This window comes from Pelobates fuscus, chromosome 4, assembly GCF_036172605.1.
Source record: "Pelobates fuscus isolate aPelFus1 chromosome 4, aPelFus1.pri, whole genome shotgun sequence".
NCBI lineage: Eukaryota > Metazoa > Chordata > Amphibia > Anura > Pelobatidae > Pelobates > Pelobates fuscus.
Window position 1 is genome coordinate 287,692,094 of NC_086320.1, and position 22,828 is coordinate 287,714,921.

Here is a 22,828-nt window from a genome sequence, read left to right on the forward strand (position 1 = left end):
TTTTTCTTTATGTGACGAGGACTAACTAATTATAGGCTTAAAAAGCAAAGGAAGCCATCAATGCTATAATAATCTGAAGTGAAGTATGATGGCACTATGGCTTTAGACCAGATTGTAAAAATTCCACTAGCCACTAACTGGCACTCTAGCACTAAAAAGTAGATCATTAATTAAAACCTTTAGTTACTGTTTATTATACTTCAATCCAAGTAATCATTTTGTTACAGCAACATACATTTATTTGTGTGGAGCTTTGTGGCTAAACTTCATTCCAAAAACCACCAGGGCCAGGAATTGAATAAAATGCTTTTGTCACATTTTGCACATGAGCTTAAACATTTTCACATTATAAACCATTAAAACATTATAACTAACAAAATAAAAACACCTATACATTCTCTAAGTCACTGTCATCAAAAAATGCCCTATTTGTACAGAAGGTGGGTCTTAACTTGGGGGCAAAAATGACTGAAGTGAATATTGTTATTGTCTGTATGCTTGCTGAAATGTCTATTCAAGCTGAAGCGTCACAGCACTATAATAAAATGATCCTTTTGAGGCATATCATGTTGCCCAACTGATTTCCGTTTTATTGATCAATAAAGCAATAGATTTCACTTAACTATTTGTGTTAGCTGCCAGCTACAATCACAGGTTATGGACATATAGCCTGGCTTGCCCAAAGAAAACTTTTTCTGGCTAAATCATTTGGTTTCCCATATTGGTTTTCTAAATAGAATAGTTTGTGGAGTACAAATGTGTGAATGGTCAGAAATGCCTTTGTCTGCCAGATACTTAAAGCATTGCACCCTGGCTGACAATTGCTCCAATATAGATAGAAATGGTTTCACTAATTCAACTTACAATTTCTTTTCTCATTCTGTTAGGCAAATCATTAAGTCCAATGCTGAGGGGTTCGTAGTAAGAAAATCCTCTTCCAAACTGAATTTCTTGCAATTCGTTCAAATTCTGGGCACTCTCAAGGCCAATTAACAACAAAGCATCCAGTCCTGTGTAATAAGATTAAAATAAAGTGTGAAGTGTAAAGCTCCATGTTCTACACTTGATAGTTCTAATAAAATGCAGATTACACTGTTCGTGTAGAATATTGTGCAACGTATTGTTTTAAATATGAAACAGTCACACATGCTCCAAATTTGTTCTTCATTTAAATATGAAGCCATTGCTCAAATAAAGATTATAAAATCTGTTCTGTTATATAGAATATTCATCAAAGATACATACTCTGGATCATCTAATGGATGTTTCTTAAAGAGACATTTCAGATCTCTAAGCAACTTTAGCCTGCTAAAAAAAGATGTATGTGTGAAGAATGTATCCTTTTTCAATTTTGAAAAAAGTGCAGATTTCAATAGAAATTGACTCTTTTATAAATTAACCTGGTTACACCCCCTTGGCGTTCAAGCAGACAATAGTAATCTCACGTCCTGGTTTTGTTAGCTCAATCCAGCTCACCTCAAGAGGCAGCAGTTGCCCAGAGCACATAATTTACAAAGACTTCTCATTGAGCTGCATTGGGAAGACTGTGATTGTACAGCCACAGAAAGTCTGGGCTTGGTTAGAAGGGGAGAGCTTGCCAAGGCAGCAGACAAGAGAACTGCAGGTATTGCAAGCTTCTTTTAGATATATCCCCAATATACCAATGGACAACAGGTGGGGGCCATAATGTGTAAGGGGGAAGGGGGAAGAGGAAAGGGGGAAGGGGCATGCTCTTGTCCACCCCCAAATAGTAGTATGTGCCTCCCCTTTCCCCAATTCCCTAGCCACCCCCACCTAAAAAAAAACAACACCTACCTACCTCCACTCAACCTAATAATTGTTAGTGGGAACAATAAATCTAAAAACTGCATAAAAAATATATATACTTATCATCAGAAAACCTTGCTGCAATAAAATTAACCCGTACCCATGGAGGGCTTGACGAAAATGGAGCTCTGAGAGAGGGGGATGCCTTTACATACAGGCTTACCTATGCCTCCTTGTAATTATAAAAAAAAAAAAAAGTTTTTTTTGTCCAACAAGCAATTTGTTTTTTCATTTATTTCATTATAAATGCAATGCATTAATTTGTGATTCTTACAAATTAACACATTTCCTAAAATTTGGACTAAAATAAATTCACAAGTCTAATAACCACTGCAGCATAATTAATAAAACAGCTTGGGAAATCACACTAAATTGTGACAAAGTCGACACACAAACACCTAGATGGTAAATGCTAGGCACTAATTGTTTTTGAAACATTGACATAAATTTATTAAAAGTGGCCTACTTTTCCCATCTCCAAGCAAATTAATTGTTTTCAATCTCTTCCAAAAGGCAATGTAAAGATAATTCACTATTTAATTAAATGTACCATCAATCCGAAGAGCCATAGACGTAGTCTTGAGAGTTTCCACTACTTCATCCAGTCCATCTGTAAATATCACGATTACCTATAATGACAAAATTGTACTATTAGTACAAAACCACTATCCCCAATATTAATGGAGATTCTAGTTACATGACAATAGACTTACTAATAAATATTATTTTTAGACATGTGCACCAGTGAAATTTTTGTTATTCGTACTAAATAAAAATTAGGTTCTTCCATTCCGAATTTCGTCCATAAAACATTTGTTTTTCAGACGAAATTCGGTAAAAAATAATTTATTTTCGTCTATTAGAACGAAAATAACACTGCACATGCATCCCCCCAAAAAGCATCTAAGGAGCCAGCAGCACTACCAGCTCTCTCCTTGTTATAAATATTAACAATTCCTAACCCCCCTAATCCCCTGCATTAAAACCTATGAGGGTCACTATGACCCCCATATTAATTAAATCCTCCCGCATGCCAAGAGTAGGGGCATATCGCCTAAACTGGCTGCTCGCTGTCATTTAAAACTACTAGGGACTGCCATGGCCGGTCTCTGTTTCAGAGGTTCCAGTGCAAACACCATGCAAGGGAATCTTTTCATTTCAGCATACAAATGCTCCCCCTGTTTGGTAGTTCATAGCTCTCAAAAGTTGTTCGTATAGGTGGTCGGGAAATAGAACTTTCAGCGGTCTAAGTTTTACCGGCATTCCCGTGAGTGCCTAGCCGCAAAGAGTTCCAAGCACTCAACGACCAAGTACCGCTACCCACTTCGGCAGACAAGATGGCCGCCATTCTTTTGTCTGCCACGTGTTCGGTTAAACGATATGGCGGCCACCCAGGGGAGGCATTCCGTTGCGGGTTCGCACTTAAGTTGCTGGTGTTAACATTCTAATGGGGTACAGGTGTGGTCCTCGTTCGGGAGACGAAAGGATTCTGTATGTAAAACATAGGAAATACAGGGGAAAACATACGAATAGGTGGTAAGTTCCACCACAAGACTCTTACACGCACAGGTTAAGTCTCCTGCTGCAGGAAGATTCAGTTTTTTTTTTGTTTTTCCTCGGTGCTGTGGGGGTTAATTCTCCTGCAGCACGGAGTCTACTAAATGAAAGATCTGAAATGAAAAGGTAATGCATTCAGCATTTGCCCTTTCGTTTCGCATATAATACGTATGTAGGACTTTCGTTTTCGTTATAGTAAACGAATACAAAAAAGTCAGAAAATTCGGACTAAATCATATTCATCCGAAAATGAATGCACGTCTAAATATTTTACATAATAAAGTAATAAAAACAAAACCCTGCTCAAAATATCTAAATCTGATATGCATTACAATTTACTTTGATTTAGTACTTTTCTCCCCAAAGAAATTCAAATTATATTTGACAGCAACCAGAAAATCAGCTGTTTTCTTTGCTATATCGAGCTTTAAGTGGTCAATGGAAGTAAGTTGCACCAAGTTTTTCAATTGAACTTTTCTTTAAGAAATACTAGGCATCTCATTGTTTTTGCCACACAAAAGAAAGCAGTGCATACTGAAATGGAACTATTTGATGACGGTAAATAAAGGATGTCTATTCACTAAAATCTGAATGTTTAACCATATTTTTAACACAATAACACCGTATGGAGAGACTATATAGAAAAAATATACCACTAGGTTCTATTCCTCACAGGTACTCCCTCGAGTACCAGGCTTGAAAAAGGCAGCCAGTAGGTGCCGAAACGTTAGGTGTATTGGGGACTTGTGTTTCTGCAACTATAGGCTTGTTAGAATTGTGGTAATTATTATTGTTTATTTTATTATGCCTTTACATTGTCACTTTGTATTTTTGTTTTATGCTTATTGTACCAATTGTTGGTCTATTAAAGTATTGGCATAACTTTCTCTAATGTTTCTAGTGTGCATTCTCTTTTTTGATATAACCATATTTTTAACTCAGATTTTTTATTTATTTAGACAGTGCGCTACAGGGAACTAGTTTAGACAAATTGGCTACAAGTCATTTGTTTAATACATTTGGTATACATAATTTTATATATTGAGCTATTTTTCTATCCCCACCTAACTTTAGTTAAACCAAACAATGGAGTTTGCAACAGGCTTTACAGTTACAGGCAGTTACAAAATAAGTACAACTCAAACGTTAGTGTTGCACCAGAAATAAGTGTGTTGGATAAACTCTATCTACTACAAACAACTGTCTCTTGATAATAGTCTAAAGACAAATATGTTGCCTGTTTTACATCTACAATGAAATAAAATATAATTATTTTAATCTGAATAAAACAATAAAGTCTTTGGATACAATCAGGACTAGATTGTTCTAAATTTGAACAACCAACAAGCATTGACCCATAGTGCCTTGGACTTTTTTCCTATGAGACAACTATGCAAACAATATTAGAATAAATGTTATTATATTATATAAAATATACTTACTTTTGTCTTTTGAGAGGGTAAACCTTTCATTCTGGTCCACATGGATTCAATGAATTTCACATTTAGATTGGTATCAACTTCAGACTGTTTAGCAATGAACTTTTTGATGACATCTTCATTGTAACTCTCAAAATCAGAATCAAATAGCAATTTGCCATCCTGACCTGGAACAACATATCTGAACTGAATGTTAATCTGAGACCCAGAGACACAGCTGAAATTGTTCAAGGTAGACACACGTTGCATCACTTCTGAGAGGTAGAACTCCAATTTTTGCTGAACAGCCATATTTGATCTTCTTCTCGAAAAGTCAACTGCTATTGTAATATCAACGTTGCATTCTCCTGAAAAATAATGTTTTGGTTAATACTTTTTAATTAAAAAAGTTAGAAACTAGGCACTCTATATATGTATGCAATGTGTGTAGGCAGATGGATAAGACAAAGACTTGGCACTCCCTGTTCCAAGATGGTTTACATGTCTCAAATATATGGCATCAGGATACAAGAGTAGGTCTCTACAATACTCAAACCCATTCTGAAAAACATTGGACTTGACTTTCCTCATGTCCAGCCAATATTACCTACCTTTGGACTGATTCTTCAATTTGATGGTAAAAAAAAATATTCACATTGATTTAAAGAAATTAGAATTTTCGGAATGAGCAACTTTGAATGTGTTTGTTTTACTGGTTATGTAAAAAAAATAATAATTTGAGAGATATACTAAAAAACTTATTTAGAAAGATATATTGGGTTCAAACGTTTTGGAAACTTCTGAGGCTTGAGCTCATAAGAAAACTCACTGACTCCCACACTAACAGTTAGGTGGGAATATGTCATGACTGTTACTGTTTTTCTATATAATGCCCTCTCCTCTCTACCCATGAACAGCATGCTTTTGATGCTCTCCAGAATCTTAAAATAAAAGCATAACTGAAACCAAAGACATGTTGCACAGCCAGATATTCTAAGGGATACCACTATGCTGCCTAATTAAGACAGTGGTGTGGAGCAAAGTTCTGTTCCCAAAAACCACCTACTCCTCATAAGTAGCACTATATTTCTAATCCTTGTTTTTATAATAGGCAGCGTCTTTGAGAAGAGGCTCTCTGAAATAAAATAAAACATCCCATTGTACAGCGCTACGGAATTTGATGGTGCTTTATAAATAATAAAATAATAATAAGAAGAATGAAGACAGGGCAGATTCTAGGATTACATACCGCTGATCATTTTAAATTTTTCAGCGCTTGCTCCTGTTGGTGCCCACATCGCTCAGTGCTCCCATTCTGCCTCAGTTCCCTGGCATCTGGATGCCCTATGACCCGCCCAGGATCTGACCTTCATGAAGAAAAGACTATATACCCCAGGCCCCTTTGCCAACTGCAGTGATTCCCCCATCATGCAACTTCTTTGGCATGTATTTATAAATATAGAAAATTCTTTAAAAGGAGAATTACTTTGGAGAGGTCTGCTTATATTTAAGCGGCACTGTCATGCCGAACTTACCTTTCCCCAATTGCTTCCACTACTCTCCCTTTCTCAGGATCTGTGCTTCTTTTCTTCTGTGCTTCCTGTCTGCTCTGGTTTTCTTTAAAACATAAGACAAAGTAGGGACTACTCATAAGACAAAGTAGGGATTACTTTGTCTTATGGAGGTTTCCTACGCTTGACCAGCTTTGACCCACTTCTCACGGTCAAAGGAATTTTCCCACAATTCTCACCTGATTTTGCGATGTCTCCTTTCACTATTCCCCAACATCCTGTCATATAGATAGGATGCCAGCAAAACTACCAAATTCCGTCCTAACAGAATGAACAGTTTGTTCATTCGTGTTAGAATGGCATTCGGTAGTTTCTGTTCGGATCGGAATTTCATTTGAATTAGTGAAATTGCAATCCTATTCATGCCACGACTGCATCTTGCAGCTGCATAAGAAATTGCTCCCTAATTCCCACGGTATTAGGGAGCTATCTTCTACAAGGCTGAAAGACCAAAACTGGACTTTCAGCCAACTTTACTAATACTAAGTAAAAATTACTTAGTATTAGTAATTAATCTGCCCCTACTCGCTATGCCTTGAGTAGGGACATGTCTACTAAACAGTGAGCAGCCAGTGGCTGCTCACTGTTGTAAAAAAGACCCCCTCATGCCTCTAATAAACTGCCCCTTAGTGGGGTACCTATAACTATTAACATGGGAGACATAGTGTTGCCCCCCTGAGCCCCCACTCATGCACCACAAGTGGGGGCCACTAAACTAAATGGGGGACTTAGTGTATACCCCCGGCCCCCACCCATGAGTGGCAGGTGGGGGCCCTAAGATTAAAACAGGTGTGGGGACCTATTGTCCCGGTTCCCACCCATGAGCGGCGGGTGGGGGCCCTAAGATAAAATGGGAGGGGGCAGTTTTTTATGGTGATGTAATGCTATGGTAGTGTGTTACATTAATATTGTTCATGAGATTCACACACATGTTGACAATATGTTACTTTCTTGAATAAATTGTTACTTTGGATGCTCTGTTTACACTTTAATATGACAATTAATTTCTCTTTCTGTCTTATTTTTCTGTTAAATATTTGTACTTTGTTTTCTAAACCCATTTTTGACCAGAAAATACAATTACGTTTTTTTTGTTTTGTTTTGTTTTTTAATGTTCTTGAAGAAGTTTGTTATGTCTAAGTTCCACTTTTATAACTGACTTTTCCAAGTAGTTTGCTATAGTTAAACATGCGTAATTAATTTCCTACTTTGTGGTTTCCTTTGTCTGTTAACTCTACAAAACGGTGTTCAATGAAAATAAGTCACAAAAAAAAAAAACCAAATTCACCACTGGGTGGTATGGTGATACCAAAAACAACAACAGCATCAAGAATAAAAAAAACTAAAAACAAACCCACTATGGTTGTATCTTTCAAGAAAAATCATCAAGATGTTTTTAATAAAAGATAACTTTTTAATAAAATATATCAATTGGAGGGAATACCCTGTGAAGATGAACAACTGATAAAATCCACTGGGAAAATCCAATGTTGGTTTTATTTGTTCAATTTGTGCAAGCACTCTGATCCAGTTAAACGTTCTATTTAAATGTTTCTCTTTGAAAACTGTAATTGCACCTCGTAACAGTTGCCTTTAAAGGGGATATGCAAAACATATATTAATGTTAATTTATGACACTTGAACAATGGGTCACCAATTTCATTTTACCAGGTTAATGCTATGTGCCTGTTTCGGGTTCCTGGCAAAACAGGTTCAGAGTCATCATTCTAGGTTCAAACAGCCATTCTGGAAAAACACCAGAGTAAGAGATTTTTTTGGCAATTTTGGTCTAAAATGTTACACAATTTTTTCACAATTGGTGATTCCTGTAATTTCTAAGCTAGGAATAATTTCTAATTTAAAAACAGTCTTCTTATTTCCAATGGAATAAGAGGTGTTCTGTTACTGGAAGGCTTAATAGGATGATTAACAGAGTTAGTTTTCTAAATGTGTCAGGAAAATATCATCATAATATTGTCAATGTCAATGTTAAAGGAGGGGAATTACACAAAATAATATTTATTTATTTTTTAATTTTGCAAATGGGATCTTAGGTCAGAACTGGTATGTACACATAAATGCCTTTATCTTAAAGTGTTTATCTTGCATAATACACTTGATTAGTGTGATAAAGCACATGCACTTTTTCTGTTTGATGCTGCATAGTGCACTTGGTATACTGGATTCATAGTGATTTTATATCACACTTTTTTGTTTCTTTTTTTTTAGGTATTTTAGTGTTTTTATATTCTTACAACAGTGTAAGGTGCAGCTTTTTTCTTATTTTTATTTATAATTAATACGTTATTAGCTCAGTTTTTTTCTTGTTTGTATATAAATTAAATATTAAAGTCTGCTTGAAACGAGTGGTAGATACACCTTTGGCTAATAATTCATCCACTCTCCCATTAATAATATACAAGGAGAAGAGCTGCTGACACAGAAGGATTCACTTGCCCCAGATCCTCCGGCAGCATGTCAGTAACTGAAAGCTGCTGAAATAAATGAAAATATGGCATACATATATGCCAGTTAGCAGTAGACAATTTTCTATCAAATAATTATTATTTTTCATACAGATAAAGAGTTTCATGGTTATTTACTATAGAGAGTTCAAATTGAATTACAGATTAAAGGTCAAAATAGCCAAACTGAAAACATTATCTAACTCGGCTATGCTTTCAGATTGGCGACTCTAACATGTTAAATTCACTTTGAATTCTCGCTTCAGTAAATAACCTGTATATATACAATTCGTACTCTTATTTGCTTTTATATACATTTTTATATGATTGCATTATATTATTATTATTACAATATTTTGTTCTACATGATCAGCTAGAATGCCAGAGTATGTATGCTCTCAGTCCCTCCAGCTGTTGAGAAATACAAATCCCATCATGCTCCGCTAAACTCAGACATCCGTAGAGTGAAACACACATTCACAATGACAAAGGAGGGCACAACAGAGTCTAATTCTGAGCACGAAGAGCAATAGCAGTCTGGGACTTCTGCCTGGCTTTTACAAATACATTTAGTAAGGGTTGTCAGAAAAGAAGCTAAATCTTTCTTTGTGTGTACGAGAGGCTCTGTAGATGTTAAAGTCAGCACTTTTGTTTTGCCTTGATTCATTTAGTCCAGAGTGTATTAATCACACAAAGGATAGTGCCACATATATACAAATAATGATGCAAATAAAAAACTTACCAGTTATAGGTTCATCGCTTGGATCACAAACGTGTTTTCTAATCTGTCTCTTGATAGAATCTAGAGCTTCAAAGTTCTGCACCACGAATACATTTTCTTTCTTACCAGCAATCTGTACCAGCTCAAAATTGTTAAGAAGGCCAATACCAATTGAAAAGATGGTAACCCCATCACCCCTCAATAAAGAGGCAGCCTCCTCCACAGTATCGTTTGAATTACCATCTGTGATAACTATTAGATATTGCGGAACTCTTTGATTTTTGCGACCTCCGTTGACAGGCTCAAAAAACTGCCTTACAAACGTCAGTCCTTTACCAGTGTAAGTTGTAGCTTTGAGCTGGGAGATTGAATTAATTTTATTTTCCATAACAGTACTGGAATAGATCTCGTTTAAAAAGAACTCTTTCTTGGGATTTGCACTGTATTGGGCCACTCCGATACGCACTCTGTCCTCTGCAACCGTGAAACTGTGTACAATCTCCTTCATAAAGGTTTTCATAGTTGTGAAGTTGCTCTGAGTGATACTCGCAGATCCATCAATCAGGAAAACAAGGTCAAGCTGATCATGTGAACAAGCTGAAAAATAAATATACATTTAATTGTAAGAATTTGTTTGTTACTTATAAAGTTAATGACAGCAAGTATTGTAGTTTCCATAACGTAAAATATAATGCCTACAAGTTTATAACTTTGTCCAAAATCTTTGTAGCAAGCCATATTAAACTTTTTTTGAGCCTGAGCAATGTTGTAATGCATAGCACCAAATATACATTTTACCCGGAGGTACAAATAGTACAGATGCCTTACAAAATGCCTAAAGTAACATGTTAGGGGATACATCTGAAGAAATTCAAAGTAGCTAAGCTAATAATTGGATAATGTTTGCATTTCATCAATTTTGACCTAAAATTATTACAATTCCTTTGTCAATTTTCCACAAATCTCAGTTTAGTGAATAACAGTGGTCTGAACTACAGTTTGTCCAAATTTGAGCTGATCAGGTAATCGTTCAAATTCTCGAACTCAAAAGCTGAGATGTACTTGAGTCACGAACCAATCAAAATGGCTGAAAAAAGGATAATTGGTCACTTGGAAACTTGCTAAATTTAGATTTTATTCACAGATCAAGAGAAGTGAGCAAGAGGGAAGAAAGAAGCTAATATATATATATATGTAGAAAGGCAATAAGGCCTGAATTTGTGGGAGGAGTAAGTCCCCTACTTAAACTCCCAGCCCCTACTCACCTCTGCCGTTCAGCTGATTGTCTATCCCCATAGCAACCAGCACTTCCGGTCCGAGCTTCCCACAGAACAGTGTCAGCCTCCTGCAGCAAGAGGTCCAGAAAAATCCTCCGTCTCTTCTGAGGCCCTGCCACTCGGGTTTACCTCCCGGTCGCGGTACCTGGCTTCCGGTCACGAGACCGGCACGCTCACGTAAGCTAAGTGAAGGAAATAGCGTTCGGCTATTTCCCTCCGTTCAGGCCTAAAAACGTAGGGGTAGGCCCATTTTTTCTGCTTTAAACGTATCAGGTATTCAGCGTTTCAGGTATTCAGCGTTCTCGCCAAAACGGACGAACGCCCGTTATACTTACACATCATTTACGCATTCGTACGGAAAAACTGCCGAACCATGTATAGGTATAACGCTAATATTAATCGTTATATTTCTGAGTTACTGTTCGGTCATACGCACGAATCACGTACTTATCTACTTACCCGTTCGCGCATCTTTAAACGTTAGATAAAAAATCCTATTCACCCCTCGCTAATTCCTAATTTACTACTGTTCTATTCGTACGGTTTAAACGAACGCACGATACAAATCCCTAGTACGGTTAACTCTATTAATCCCATTCTAAATAATTCAAGAATAGTGATGTACCGAACTGTTAGCTGGCGAATAGTTCCCGGCGAGCATAGCGTGTTCGAGTTCGCCACCGCGGGCGAACACATACGCGGTTCGATCCGCCCCCTATTCGTCATCATTGAGCAAACTTTGACCCTGTGCCTCACGGTCAGCAGACACATTCCAGCAAATTAGCAGCAGACCCTCCCTTCCAGACCCTCCCACCTCCCTCCCAGCATCCATTTTAGATTCATTCTGAAGCTGCATTCTTAGTGAGAGGAGGGAAAGTGTAGCTGCTGCTCATTAGATAGGGAAATTGATAGCTAGGCTAGGGTATTTAGTGTCCACTACAGTCCTGAAGGACTCATCTGACCTCAGCTGTAAGGACAGCACCCCAAAAAGCCCTTTTTAGGGCTAGAACATCAGTCTGCTTTTTTTTTTTCTGTGTAATGTAATTGCAGTTGGCTGCCTGCCAGCTTCTGTGTCAGGCTCACAGTGGATACTGTGCCCATTTGCCCAGTGCCACCACTCATATCTGGTGTCACAATACCTTAAGCTTGACATTTAAAAATATTTTTTTTTTCACTGTAATAGATTGAATAGCAGTTAGTTGCCTGCCAGCTTCTGTGTCAGGCTCACAGTGGATACTGTGCCCACTTGCCCAGTGCCACGACTAATATCTGGTGTCACAATAGCTTAAGCTTGACATTTAAAAATATATATTTTTTTCACTGTAATAGATTGAATAGCAGTTAGTTGTCTGCAAGCGTTTGCTCTGCCAACCTCAGCAAGTGTACTTTGCCACTCATATCTGGTGTCTCTATAGCGTGCTTTTACAAAGAAAAAACTTTTTTCACTATTATAGATTGAATAGCAGTTAGTTGTCTTCAAGCGGGTGTGTCAGGCCTACAGCGTATAATCTGCAGACCTCTGCCAGTGCACATTGCCACTCATATCTGGTGTCACAATAGCGTGCATTTAAAACCCAAAAACTTTTTTCACTGTTATAGATTGAATAGCAGTTAGTTGTCTTCAAGCGGGTGTCAGGCCTACAGCGTGTACTCTGCAGACCTCTGCCAGTGCACATTGCCACTCATATCTGGTGTCACAATAGCGTGCATTTAAAACCCAAAAACTTTTTTCACTGTTATAGATTGAAGAGCAGTTAGTTGTCTTCAAGCGGGTGTGTCAGGCCTGCAGCGTGTACTCTGCCAACCTCTGCCAGTGCACATTGCCACTGATATATGGTGTCTCTATAGCGTGCTTTTAAAAACCCAAAAACTTTTTTCACTGTTATAGATTGAATAGCAGTTAGTTGTCTTCAAGCGGGTGTCAGGCCTACAGCGTGTACTCTACTAACCTCTGCCAGTGCACATTGCCACTCATATCTGGTGTCACAATAACGTGCATTTAAAACCCAAAAACTTTTTTCACTGTTATAGATTGAATAGCAAGCGGGTGACAGGCCTACAGCGTGTACTCTGCCAACCTCTGCCAGTGCACATTGCCACTCATATCTGGTGTCACAATAGCGTGCATTTAAAACCAAAAAACTTTTTTCACTGTTATAGATTGAATAGCAGTTAGTTGTATTCAAGCGGGTGTCAGGCCTACAGCGTGTACTCTGCCAACCTCTGCCAGTGCACATTGCCACTCATATCTGGAGTCACAATAGCGTGCATTTAAAACCAAAAAACTTTTTTCACTGTTATACATTGAATAGCAGTTAGTTGTCTGCAAGCGTCAGAAAGTCACCCCATTGCCCGGCGCCTGACACCTGGCTTGTCTGAACTATTAGCCCACCAGCTTTTACCATACAAGCTGGTGGAGTCTGAGGCGTTCAAAAAATTTGAAGGTACCCGGACGAAATTTCTTTGCACAAAAGGCAATCCCCAACCTGTACTCAATTGTGCAAAATCAGTGTGACCACTGATACCTGGTCTGCAAAGCATGGTCAGGGCAGGTATATCACCTACACTGCGCATTGGGTAAACCTGCTGACGGCTGCCAAGCATGGAATGCGTGGCTCTGCAGAGGAGTTGGTGACACCGCCACGACTTGCAGGCAGGCCTGCTGCCACCTCCTCTACTCCTCCTACTCCATCCTCTTCCATAACCTCCTCGGCGGAGTCCTCTTCTGCTGCTGCGTCTTGCTCCACATCAACAGGACCCCCCCAGCTCCCCAGGTACTATTCCACATCCCTATTCTGCTCTGTGTCAGTGTGTATCAGGGGCTCTGAGGACAGGTGTCAATCCATATCTGCCAAGTGACCCTATGTAGGGGGAACAGTCTCTATCCTGCTCTCTTTCAGTGTGTATCATGGTCCCTGAGGACAGGTGTCAATCCATACCTGCCAAGTGACCCTATGTAGGGGGAACAGTCTCTATTCTGCTCTGTGTCAGTGTGTATCATGGTCTCTGAGGACAGGTGTCAATCCATACCTGCCAAGTGACCCTATGTAGGGGGAACAGTCCCTATTCTGCTCTGTGTCAGTGTGTATCAGGGATCCTTAGGATAGGTGTCAATCCATATCTGCCAAGTGACCCTATGTAGTAGGAACAGTCCCTATTCTGCTCTGTGTCAGTGTGTATAAGGGATCCTTAGGATAGGTGTCAATCCATATCTGCCAAGTGACCCTATGTAGGGGGAACAGTTTCTATCCTGCTCTGTTTCAGTGTGTATCATGGTCTCTGGGGACAGGTGTCAATCCATACCTGCCAAGTGACCCTATGTAGGGGTAACAGTCTCTATTCTGCTCTGTGTCAGTGTGTATCATGGTCTCTGAGGACAGGTGTCAATCCATACCTGTCAAGTGACCCTATGTAGGGGGAACAGTCTCTATTCTGCTCTGTGTCAGTGTGGATCAGGGATCCTTAGGATAGGTGTCAATCCATATCTGCCCAGTGACCCTATGTAGGAGGAACAGTCCCTATTCTGCTCTGTGTCAGTGTGTATCAGGGATCCTTAGGATAGGTGTCAATCCATACCTGCCAAGTGACCCTATGTAGGGGGAACAGTCCCTATTCTGCTCTGTGTCAGTGTGTATCAGGGATCCTTAGGATAGGTGTCAATCTATACCTGCCAAGTGACCCTATGTAGGGGGAACAGTCTCTATTCTGCTCTGTGTCAGTGTGTATCATGGTCTCTGAGGACAGGTGTCAATCCATACCTGCCAAGTGACCCTATGTAGGGGGAACAGTCCCTATTCTGCTCTGTGTCAGTGTGTACTAAGGATCCTTAGGATAGGTGTCAATCCATATCTGCCAAGTGACCCTATGTAGGAGGAACAGTCCCTATTCTGCTCTGTGTCAGTGTGTATCAGGGATCCTTAGGATAGGTGTCAATCCATATCTTCCAAGTGAACCTATGTAGGGGGAACAGTCTCTATCCTGCTCTGTTTCAGTGTGTAACATGGTCTCTGAGGACAGGTGTCAATCCATACCTGCCAAGTGACCCTATGTAGGGGTAACAGTCTCTATTCTCCTCTGTGTCAGTGTGTATCATGGTCTCTAAAGGGCAGGTGTCAATCCCTACCTGCCAAGTGACCCTATGTAGGAGGAACAGTCACTATTCTGCTCTGTGTCAGTGTGTATCAGGAATCCTTAGGATAGGGGTCAATCCATATCTGCCAAGTGACCCTATGTAGGGGGAACAGTTTCTATCCTGCTCTGTTTCAGTGTGTATCATGGTCTCTGGGGACAGGTGTCAATCCATACCTGCCAAGTGACCCTATGTAGCGGTAACAGTCTCTATTCTGCTCTGTGTCAGTGTGTATCATGGTCTCTGAGGACAGGTGTCAATCCATATCTGCCAAGTGACCCTATGAAGGAGGAACAGTCCCTATTCTGCTCTGTGTCAGTGTGTATTAAGGATCCTTAGGATAGGTGTCAATCCATATCTGCCAAGTGACCCTATGTAGGAGGAACAGTCCCTATTCTGCTCTGTGTCAGTGTGTATCAGGGATCCTTAGGATAGGTGTCAATCCATATCTGCCAAGTGACCCTATGTAGGAGGAACAGTCCCTATTCTGCTCTGTGTCAGTGTGTATCAGGGTCCCTGAGGACAGGTGTCAATCCATATCTGCCAAGTGACCCTATGTAGGGGGAACAGTCCCTATTCTGCTCTGTGAGTGGAGGAGGAACGGGAAATTAGTAGCTCGGCATCCAACCTTGTGCAAATGGGGTCTTTCATGCTGTCGTGCCTGTTGAGGGACCCTCGTATAAAAAGGCTGAAGGAGAACGACCTGTACTGGGTGTCCACGCTACTAGACCCCCGGTATAAGCAGACAGTGGCGGAAATGTTACCGAATTACAAGTCGGAAAGGATGCAGCATTTGCAAAATAAATTAAAAAGTATGCTTTACACAGCGTATAAGGGTGATGTCACAGCACAACGGGAATCTAACAGGGGAAGAGGTGAAAGTCATCCTCCTCCTCCCACGACCACGCCATATCTGCCAAGTGACCCTATGTAGGGGGAACAGTCTCTCTTCTGCTCTCTGTCAGTGTGTTTCAGGGATCTTTAGGATAGGTGTCAATCCATATCTGCCAAGTGACCTTATGTAGGGGGAACAGTCCCTATTCTGCTCTGTGTCAGTGTGTATCAAGGATCCTTAGGATAGGTGTCAATCCATATCTGCCAAGTGACCCTATGTAGGACGAACAGTCCCTATTCTGCTCTGTGTCAGTGTGTATCAGGGTCCCTGAGGACAGGTGTCAATCCATATCTGCCAAGTGACCCTATGTAGGGGGAACAGTCCCTATTCTGCTCTGTGTCAGTGTGTATCAGGGTCCCTGAGGACAGGTGTCAATCCATATCTGCCAAGTGACCCTATGTAGGGGGAACAGTCCCTATTGTGCTCTGTGTCAGTGTGTATCAGGGTCCCTGAGGACAGGTGTCAATCCATATCTGCCAAGTGACCCTATGTAGGGGGAACAGTCCCTATTCTGCTCTGTGTCAGTGTGTATCAGGGTCTCTGAGGACAGGTGTCAATCCATATGTCAAGGTGTCAATATGTCATATGTCAGGTGTCAATCCATATCCATTGTGATTTAGGAATGTTACGTGATGTATGCCCTTTGTGGATTAAAAGCAGACTCTGCATCAACTGTGTAATTTTCCATGGGAGTTTTGCCATGGATCCCCCTCCGGCATGCCACAGTCCAGGTGTTAGTCCCGTTGAAACAACTTTTCCATCACTATTGTTGCCAGAAAGAGTCCCTGTGGGTTTTAAAATTCGCCTGCACATTGAAGTCTATGGCGGTTCGCCTGGTTCGCCGGTTCGCTAACGTTTGCGGAAGTTCGCGTTCGCCATTCGCGAACTGAGAATTTCGTGTTCCGACATCGCTAGTCATAACTACTGCAATGTAGCAACACAGGAAGCAGCGACACTGCACAGCGACTTCTCTGTATCCAGCGCTACAAGCCCACCCTTCTAAATAACTACAGCTCCTCATACACACAATGCAATCCCTATTTTGTTTTCACTTTGGGTGTTAGTGGGGGCCTCATGTTTGAGTTTTGCTAAGGTCTCACAAAGTAGAGAGCAGTCACTGCTTGAAGGTCGTCTTACTCCTAACCAAACATGCAGGTCCTTACTGAACAGCTGCTGAAGCAAACAGTCTGCCCCCAAATTATATGATCGACATCTACAATTCCTTCTGTGTAGGTTCATGCTAAGTGTTTTGGGATGCCTGCTGGTCACTTGTTACAATGATTACTATAAAATGATTAATTAATGTACGGTAGAATACCTTTTCAACTATACATTTGCTAACAGTGCGCCGCAGCCATTTAACAGCATGACCGGGTCCCTGTCAGGAAAATGTATAAATGATGGAATAAAATTTCCATCATTGACAGGCACTTACTTTCTCCATCAGTGACAGGCACTCACTTCCTCCAACAGAGGGAGGAAGTGAGTGCCTATCACTTCCTCCCAGATACAGTGAGAGCCGCATGAGAGGGAGACACAGGAGGGATACAAACATATCCCCTGTAGTCAAACACCAAAGTTATTTACAAACACACCCCTTCATTTAAATACCAATACTAATTCCAAATGTTCCCCCACATTGTGCTACAGGGGGCCCAATAAATTCTTGCACAAGGGCCCCATTTACATCAGTTCCGCCACTGACAACAAATGTTGGAAACTTACGTTGATGTGATTCCTCACAGACAACATGTGTAATATTTTCATGTAAGCCTTCGAGAGAGGTATAATTCTGTACTAAGAACCATCTATCAGGTTGTCCAGCAATTAGCTCAAGCTCTTGCATTTTGGCCCCTCCAACTCCAACGGCAAAGACAATGATTCCATTGTCCCTCAAAGATTTTGAAACTGGTTCTAACTTTGGACGGTCCTCCCGTGTAGTTTGTCCATCAGTAATAAGAATTAATATGCGTGGAACACCATTTCTGCCTCCGTAAACAGACTCGAACCTCTTCTGCGTGTATTCCAGTGCCGTTGCTGTGTATGTATATCCACTCATACGAACTAAGCTATTTATAGCCTCTCTTACATCATTTTTGGATATATATTTATTAAGAGGAAACTGTTGTTCAGGAGTGGTGCTATAAATAACTACACCAAACTGGACATGGTCTTTTCCTACCATGGAGTCATTAACTACGGCATTCATGAACCTCTTCATATTGGTATACTGGGAAGATGTAATGCTGATTGACGAATCTACTAAGAAGATAATGTCAGCTATCTCTGTCCTCTTGCAAGCTGTAAAATAACAAATGATAACAAAGTATTAGGACAAAGTAAATACAAATGGTTTATAATTAAAGTGACACTATAGTCACTTAAACAACTGTAGTTTAATGAAGCAGTTTTGGTGTATAGATTATGCAACGGCAGTCTAACTGCTCATTTCTCTGCCATTTAGGAGTTAAATCAATTTGTTTAAGCAGCCTTATTCATACCTCCCTGCATGTGACTTGCACAGCCTTCCTTAATACTTCCTGTAAAGAGTCATGTAACCTTTACACTTCCTTTATTGCAAATTCTGTTTCATTTAGAATGTATTTTCTCCAGATCTGTTAATAGCTTGCTAGACCCTGCAGGAGCCCCCTGGATGCAATTAAAGTTCAATTTACAGAGCAGAAGATAACAAAAATTCAAGGTAAGTTACATCTGATTGAAAATTAAACCATTTTGTTTTCATGCAGTCTTTCTCATTCCATTTGCTCTAGTAACTAGTCCATGTTTTGACCTCCATAGCTTCCTTATCACGGAAATCTCTGCTGTCCCTAGTATCTTGGTCAGACTTTTTGCTCAATATTTTATTATTATTTTATCATTATACAAAACTTTTTTTCCTCAGCCCTATATTATTCTTCTCATAACACAAAGCTGTCTTTCTTTTAGTTTAATTTTACTTGTCTCCTAATTCTTACTCATGGATCTATAACATTTTCTTGTTTGCATATTTTATTCCATCATTTATACATTTTCCCGTCATGTAGCAAGCACACTTTATAGAAATATTAGCAGAACTACAAGTTAGGATTCCACCATTTATTAATCCTGGACCCCGAAAGGGCAATATTAATACCTTGATTGGAATTCCATATAACTCTTTAATTAGTACGTGTGTGTGAAATGTTGTGTATAAGATCAGAGTGTAAAACTCCACATGACTTTCATTGTAATGTGTCTAATCTAGGTGTCACTGCATTTGGATTTCTATGATTGCAAGACTGATGTTCTATGTCTATGGACAGCATAAGCACTCGTGAGAATTTCTGTATATGCAGCGACAGTGTGTATGCGTTTTAGCGTTTGTGTGTGTCTAATGTTAGGGTGCCGGGTGTTTAGTATTAGTGAATGCATTTAAAAGTCTCTGTGCGATAAATGTCTACACATGTGAAGTTCAGTTTATTCTCCTTTTGGGAATGTATAGCAAATGTTATTTATTTTCTTAAGACGAAGATTAATTAAAACTAAGCTGGACTTTAAAAGTCTAAAATAGATACTATAGATACTATAATATCATCTTTGTGAAGGTTACATTAGATAACCAACCTTGAACACAGAACTGAGCCATACATTATCTATCATTGCCCTACATTAGTAAATTATTGTAGGAGGCGTGAATTTGAGGCATGTTCCAACCCCAAATAGATACAGGGCCGTTTTTAATGCGGGGCAAACGGGGCAGCTGCCCCAGGCCCTGTCCCTGCTGGGGGGCCCAAGACAGCTGCTCCGTTTGCCCTCTGCCCGCAAACTATGGGGGCCCATCGGGTGGCCCATGCACTAAGGGCCACCCGGTGGGCCTGTGTCAGCAGGAGCCCGGTCGGGCGCTGTGGCGCTTTAACAGCGCGACCGGGCCCTTGCTTTTCGTCAGCCGACTGGGAGGAAGTGACAGCCGCGCGTCACTTCCTCCCACAGAAACAGGAGCCGCGCAGGAGGAAGAAGCTGTTCCGGAGGGGGCCAGGCCGGGAGAGCTTAACTCCCAGCCACCCCAGCCAGCCCACTGGACCCCAGGGAAGCCACCCTCCAGGAAAAGGTAAGAAACTGGAGGGTGGTTATCAAATTTTGCATGAGTGTCTGAGTGTGTGTGTGTCAGTATATATGTATGTGTGTATGTGTTAGTGTGCCAGTATGTCTGTCAGTGTATCTGTATGTCTGTGTGTGTGAGTCTGTCAGTGTCTGTGTGGTTCAGTACGTATGTATGTATGTGTGCATGTCTGTCAGTGTGTCAGTATGTCTGTGTGTGTGTGTGTGTGTGTGTGTGTGTGTGTGTGTGAGAGAGTGTCAGTGTGTCAGTATGTCTGTGTGTGTGTGTGTGTGTGTGTGTCTGTCAGTGTGTCTGTATGTCTGTATGTCTGTGTGTGTGTGTGTGTGAGTCTGTCGGTGTGTCAGTATGTCTGTATGTGTGTTTCAGTATGTCTGTCTGTCTGTGTGTATGTGTACCAGAATGTCTGTATGTCTATGTGTGAGTCTGTCAGTGTCCGTGTGGTTCTGTATGTCTGTGTTTGTCACTATGTCTGTCAGTGTATGTGTGTTTCAGTATGTCCATCTGTCTGTGTGTATATGTGCCAGTATGTCTGTCAGTGTATCTGTAAGTCTGTGTGTGTGAGTCCGTCAGTGTCTGTGTGGTTCAGTATGTCTTTGTGTATGCGTGTTTCAGTATGGCTGTCTGTGTCAGTACGTCTGTCAGAATGTGTCTCTGTATATGTATGTTGTCCATTTGTGTTTGTGTGTGTATCTGTATGTGTCAGTGTTTGTATCTGTATATCTGCATGTGTGCCAGGTTGTGTATCGGTGTGTCTGTATGTGTGTCAGTGTGTGTGTGTACCTTTGTATCTGCATGTATACCAGTGTTTGTATCTGTGTGTGTCTATGTGTGTGTCAGTGTATCTATATGTAGTCTGTGTGTATCTGTATGTTCTTGTGTGTATCTATATGCGGTCAGTGTGTATCTGCGTGTGTGTTTCAGGTAGTGTATTTGTGCGTAGTCAGGGGGGCCCAAGTGTAGTATGTATGTCAGGGGGGCCCAAGTAAATGCTTGCCCAGGGTCCAATCAAAATTAAAGACGGCCCTGAATAGATATATCCTCCTGAGACCCAGTCCATTAACTTGTGCCCTCTGTACTGGACATTTCGATCATATGCATCTCTTTTTATTATTTTGAGCTACTCTATCAATCCCTGCTGTATTGTAAAGAGGACATCCTGGGATTTCCAGTGATATGTTATGTGATAGGCTGGAATGCTGGGAACTTAAATAGGTGGGATATTACACAAAAAAAGACATTGGAAGACAATTTTTTCCTCAGTTCCCAGGAGGATATATACTCAATACAAGATACAAAAGAATCACTCACAATCAACGGGATTGCAGATCTCAAACAAAATTTGCTTGTTCAAGAATTCCAGGGCATCAAAATTTTCTTCAATGTAAACTAGACTTGGCTTGCTTGCAATCTCTTGAAGCTGTGTACCATTAGCGCTGACAACACCAATTGCATAAATGGTAACACCTTTAGCCCTGATAGCAGCAGCCGGTTTTGCCACAGCATCATAAGATTCACCATCTGTGATTACAATAAGGTATTGGTTTGAGCTTCGGCGCCCTCCCTTTGCAGAATCAAAATATGGAGACAAAAATGTTAGTGCTGCCCCTGTAAGTGTTCCTTCACCGATTTGCTGTATTCTTGATATGGCAGCTTTTACATCCCTCTTCTTTGTGTACCTATTCAGTGCAAACTCCTCTTGTGCTCTATCACTAAACTGAATTAGCCCAAATTGGACTTGGCTAGGCCCAACTTCAGCTTGGTTCACCAAGGAATTCATGAATGTCTTCATCTTTGCAAAATCATCAGGATGAATACTTCCAGAGCTGTCAATCAGAAACAAAATATCGGCTTTCACATTCTTGCAGGCTGTGGATTAGAGAAAGACATTTTTGAACAATTTTAAATGTGTCTGTCCCTCTAAAATCCTACATTTTTAAGTACAAAATACTTAAAGGGACACAAAATAGATGTTTTAACTATACTTTTATTTAAGAAAGGGAAACATTTCAGTGTTAAAGCATATCAATATAATAAAGAGCAGTAGCTGGATGTGGCAGTTTTCTTAATTAATAAATTAACCTTAGTTAGGTTCCCTTCTTCCTCCTGTAGACTGTAAGCTCCTATGAGCAGAGTCCTCATCAACCTATTATTTCTGTAACAGTGTTTTTGTAATAGTCTCATCTGTTAAATTCCCCCATCATACTATTGTAAAGTACTGCGGAATAAGTTGATGCTATATAAATGTAAATATCAATAATAATATGGTCTAGCTAGGGTGATTTACAGCAGGGGTTCCCAAAAGTTAGAACCCCCAGATGTTGTAGAACTACAACTCCCATGATGCTTTGCATTGCCTTGGCATGCCAAAGCATCATGGAAGCTGTAGTTTTAAAACATCTGGGGATCTAACTTTTGGGCACCCCTGTTTACACTAATTAACACTAATGTATTAAAGTTACTTTTAATTTTTTTTTTATTTGACATAAAAAATATCTAAACTTTTAAAATGCCACTCACCTATTAGCTCTGTATGAACCTAATATCCATTTACGATACGACCACATAGAAATAAATATAGCTTATAATTATAACACATCTTTTAGAAGAAAAGAAAATCTCTTTGTTTTTTGATTGGCTGTTTAGTGCTTTCACCCAATCAGATTTCAGATAATATTCAACCCAAGTTCCATAAGCACATAATGCACAAATGAGAATAAACTAAACATTAAGCCTCCTGTCTGATAAAAAACAAACAACAAAAAAACACTAACTTATTAGAATGAACTTATGGATAACTCCTGTTTGATGTAATAATGCCAACTTTCTGGAGCAATAAAAGTAAAAATATAATACATTTTCCTAATATTTA

General features: G+C 40.0%; 1 protein-coding gene across 2 annotated transcripts in view; it reads right to left on the minus strand.

Moving 5' to 3' along the window:
• LOC134608926 (collagen alpha-6(VI) chain-like) overlaps window positions 1–22,828 on the minus strand; it is a 188,828-nt gene that overhangs the window by 82,514 nt on the left and 83,486 nt on the right. For both annotated transcript variants that reach the window (XM_063452178.1, XM_063452177.1), the window contains 6 exons: window positions 21,268–21,825; window positions 17,586–18,161; window positions 9,581–10,156; window positions 4,827–5,170; window positions 2,378–2,456; window positions 865–1,010 (listed from right to left, as the gene is read on the minus strand). In XM_063452178.1, coding sequence (XP_063308248.1) covers window positions 865–1,010; window positions 2,378–2,456; window positions 4,827–5,170; window positions 9,581–10,156; window positions 17,586–18,161; window positions 21,268–21,825 — 2,279 coding nt within the window. The remainder of the gene's footprint in view (window positions 1–864; window positions 1,011–2,377; window positions 2,457–4,826; window positions 5,171–9,580; window positions 10,157–17,585; window positions 18,162–21,267; window positions 21,826–22,828) is intronic.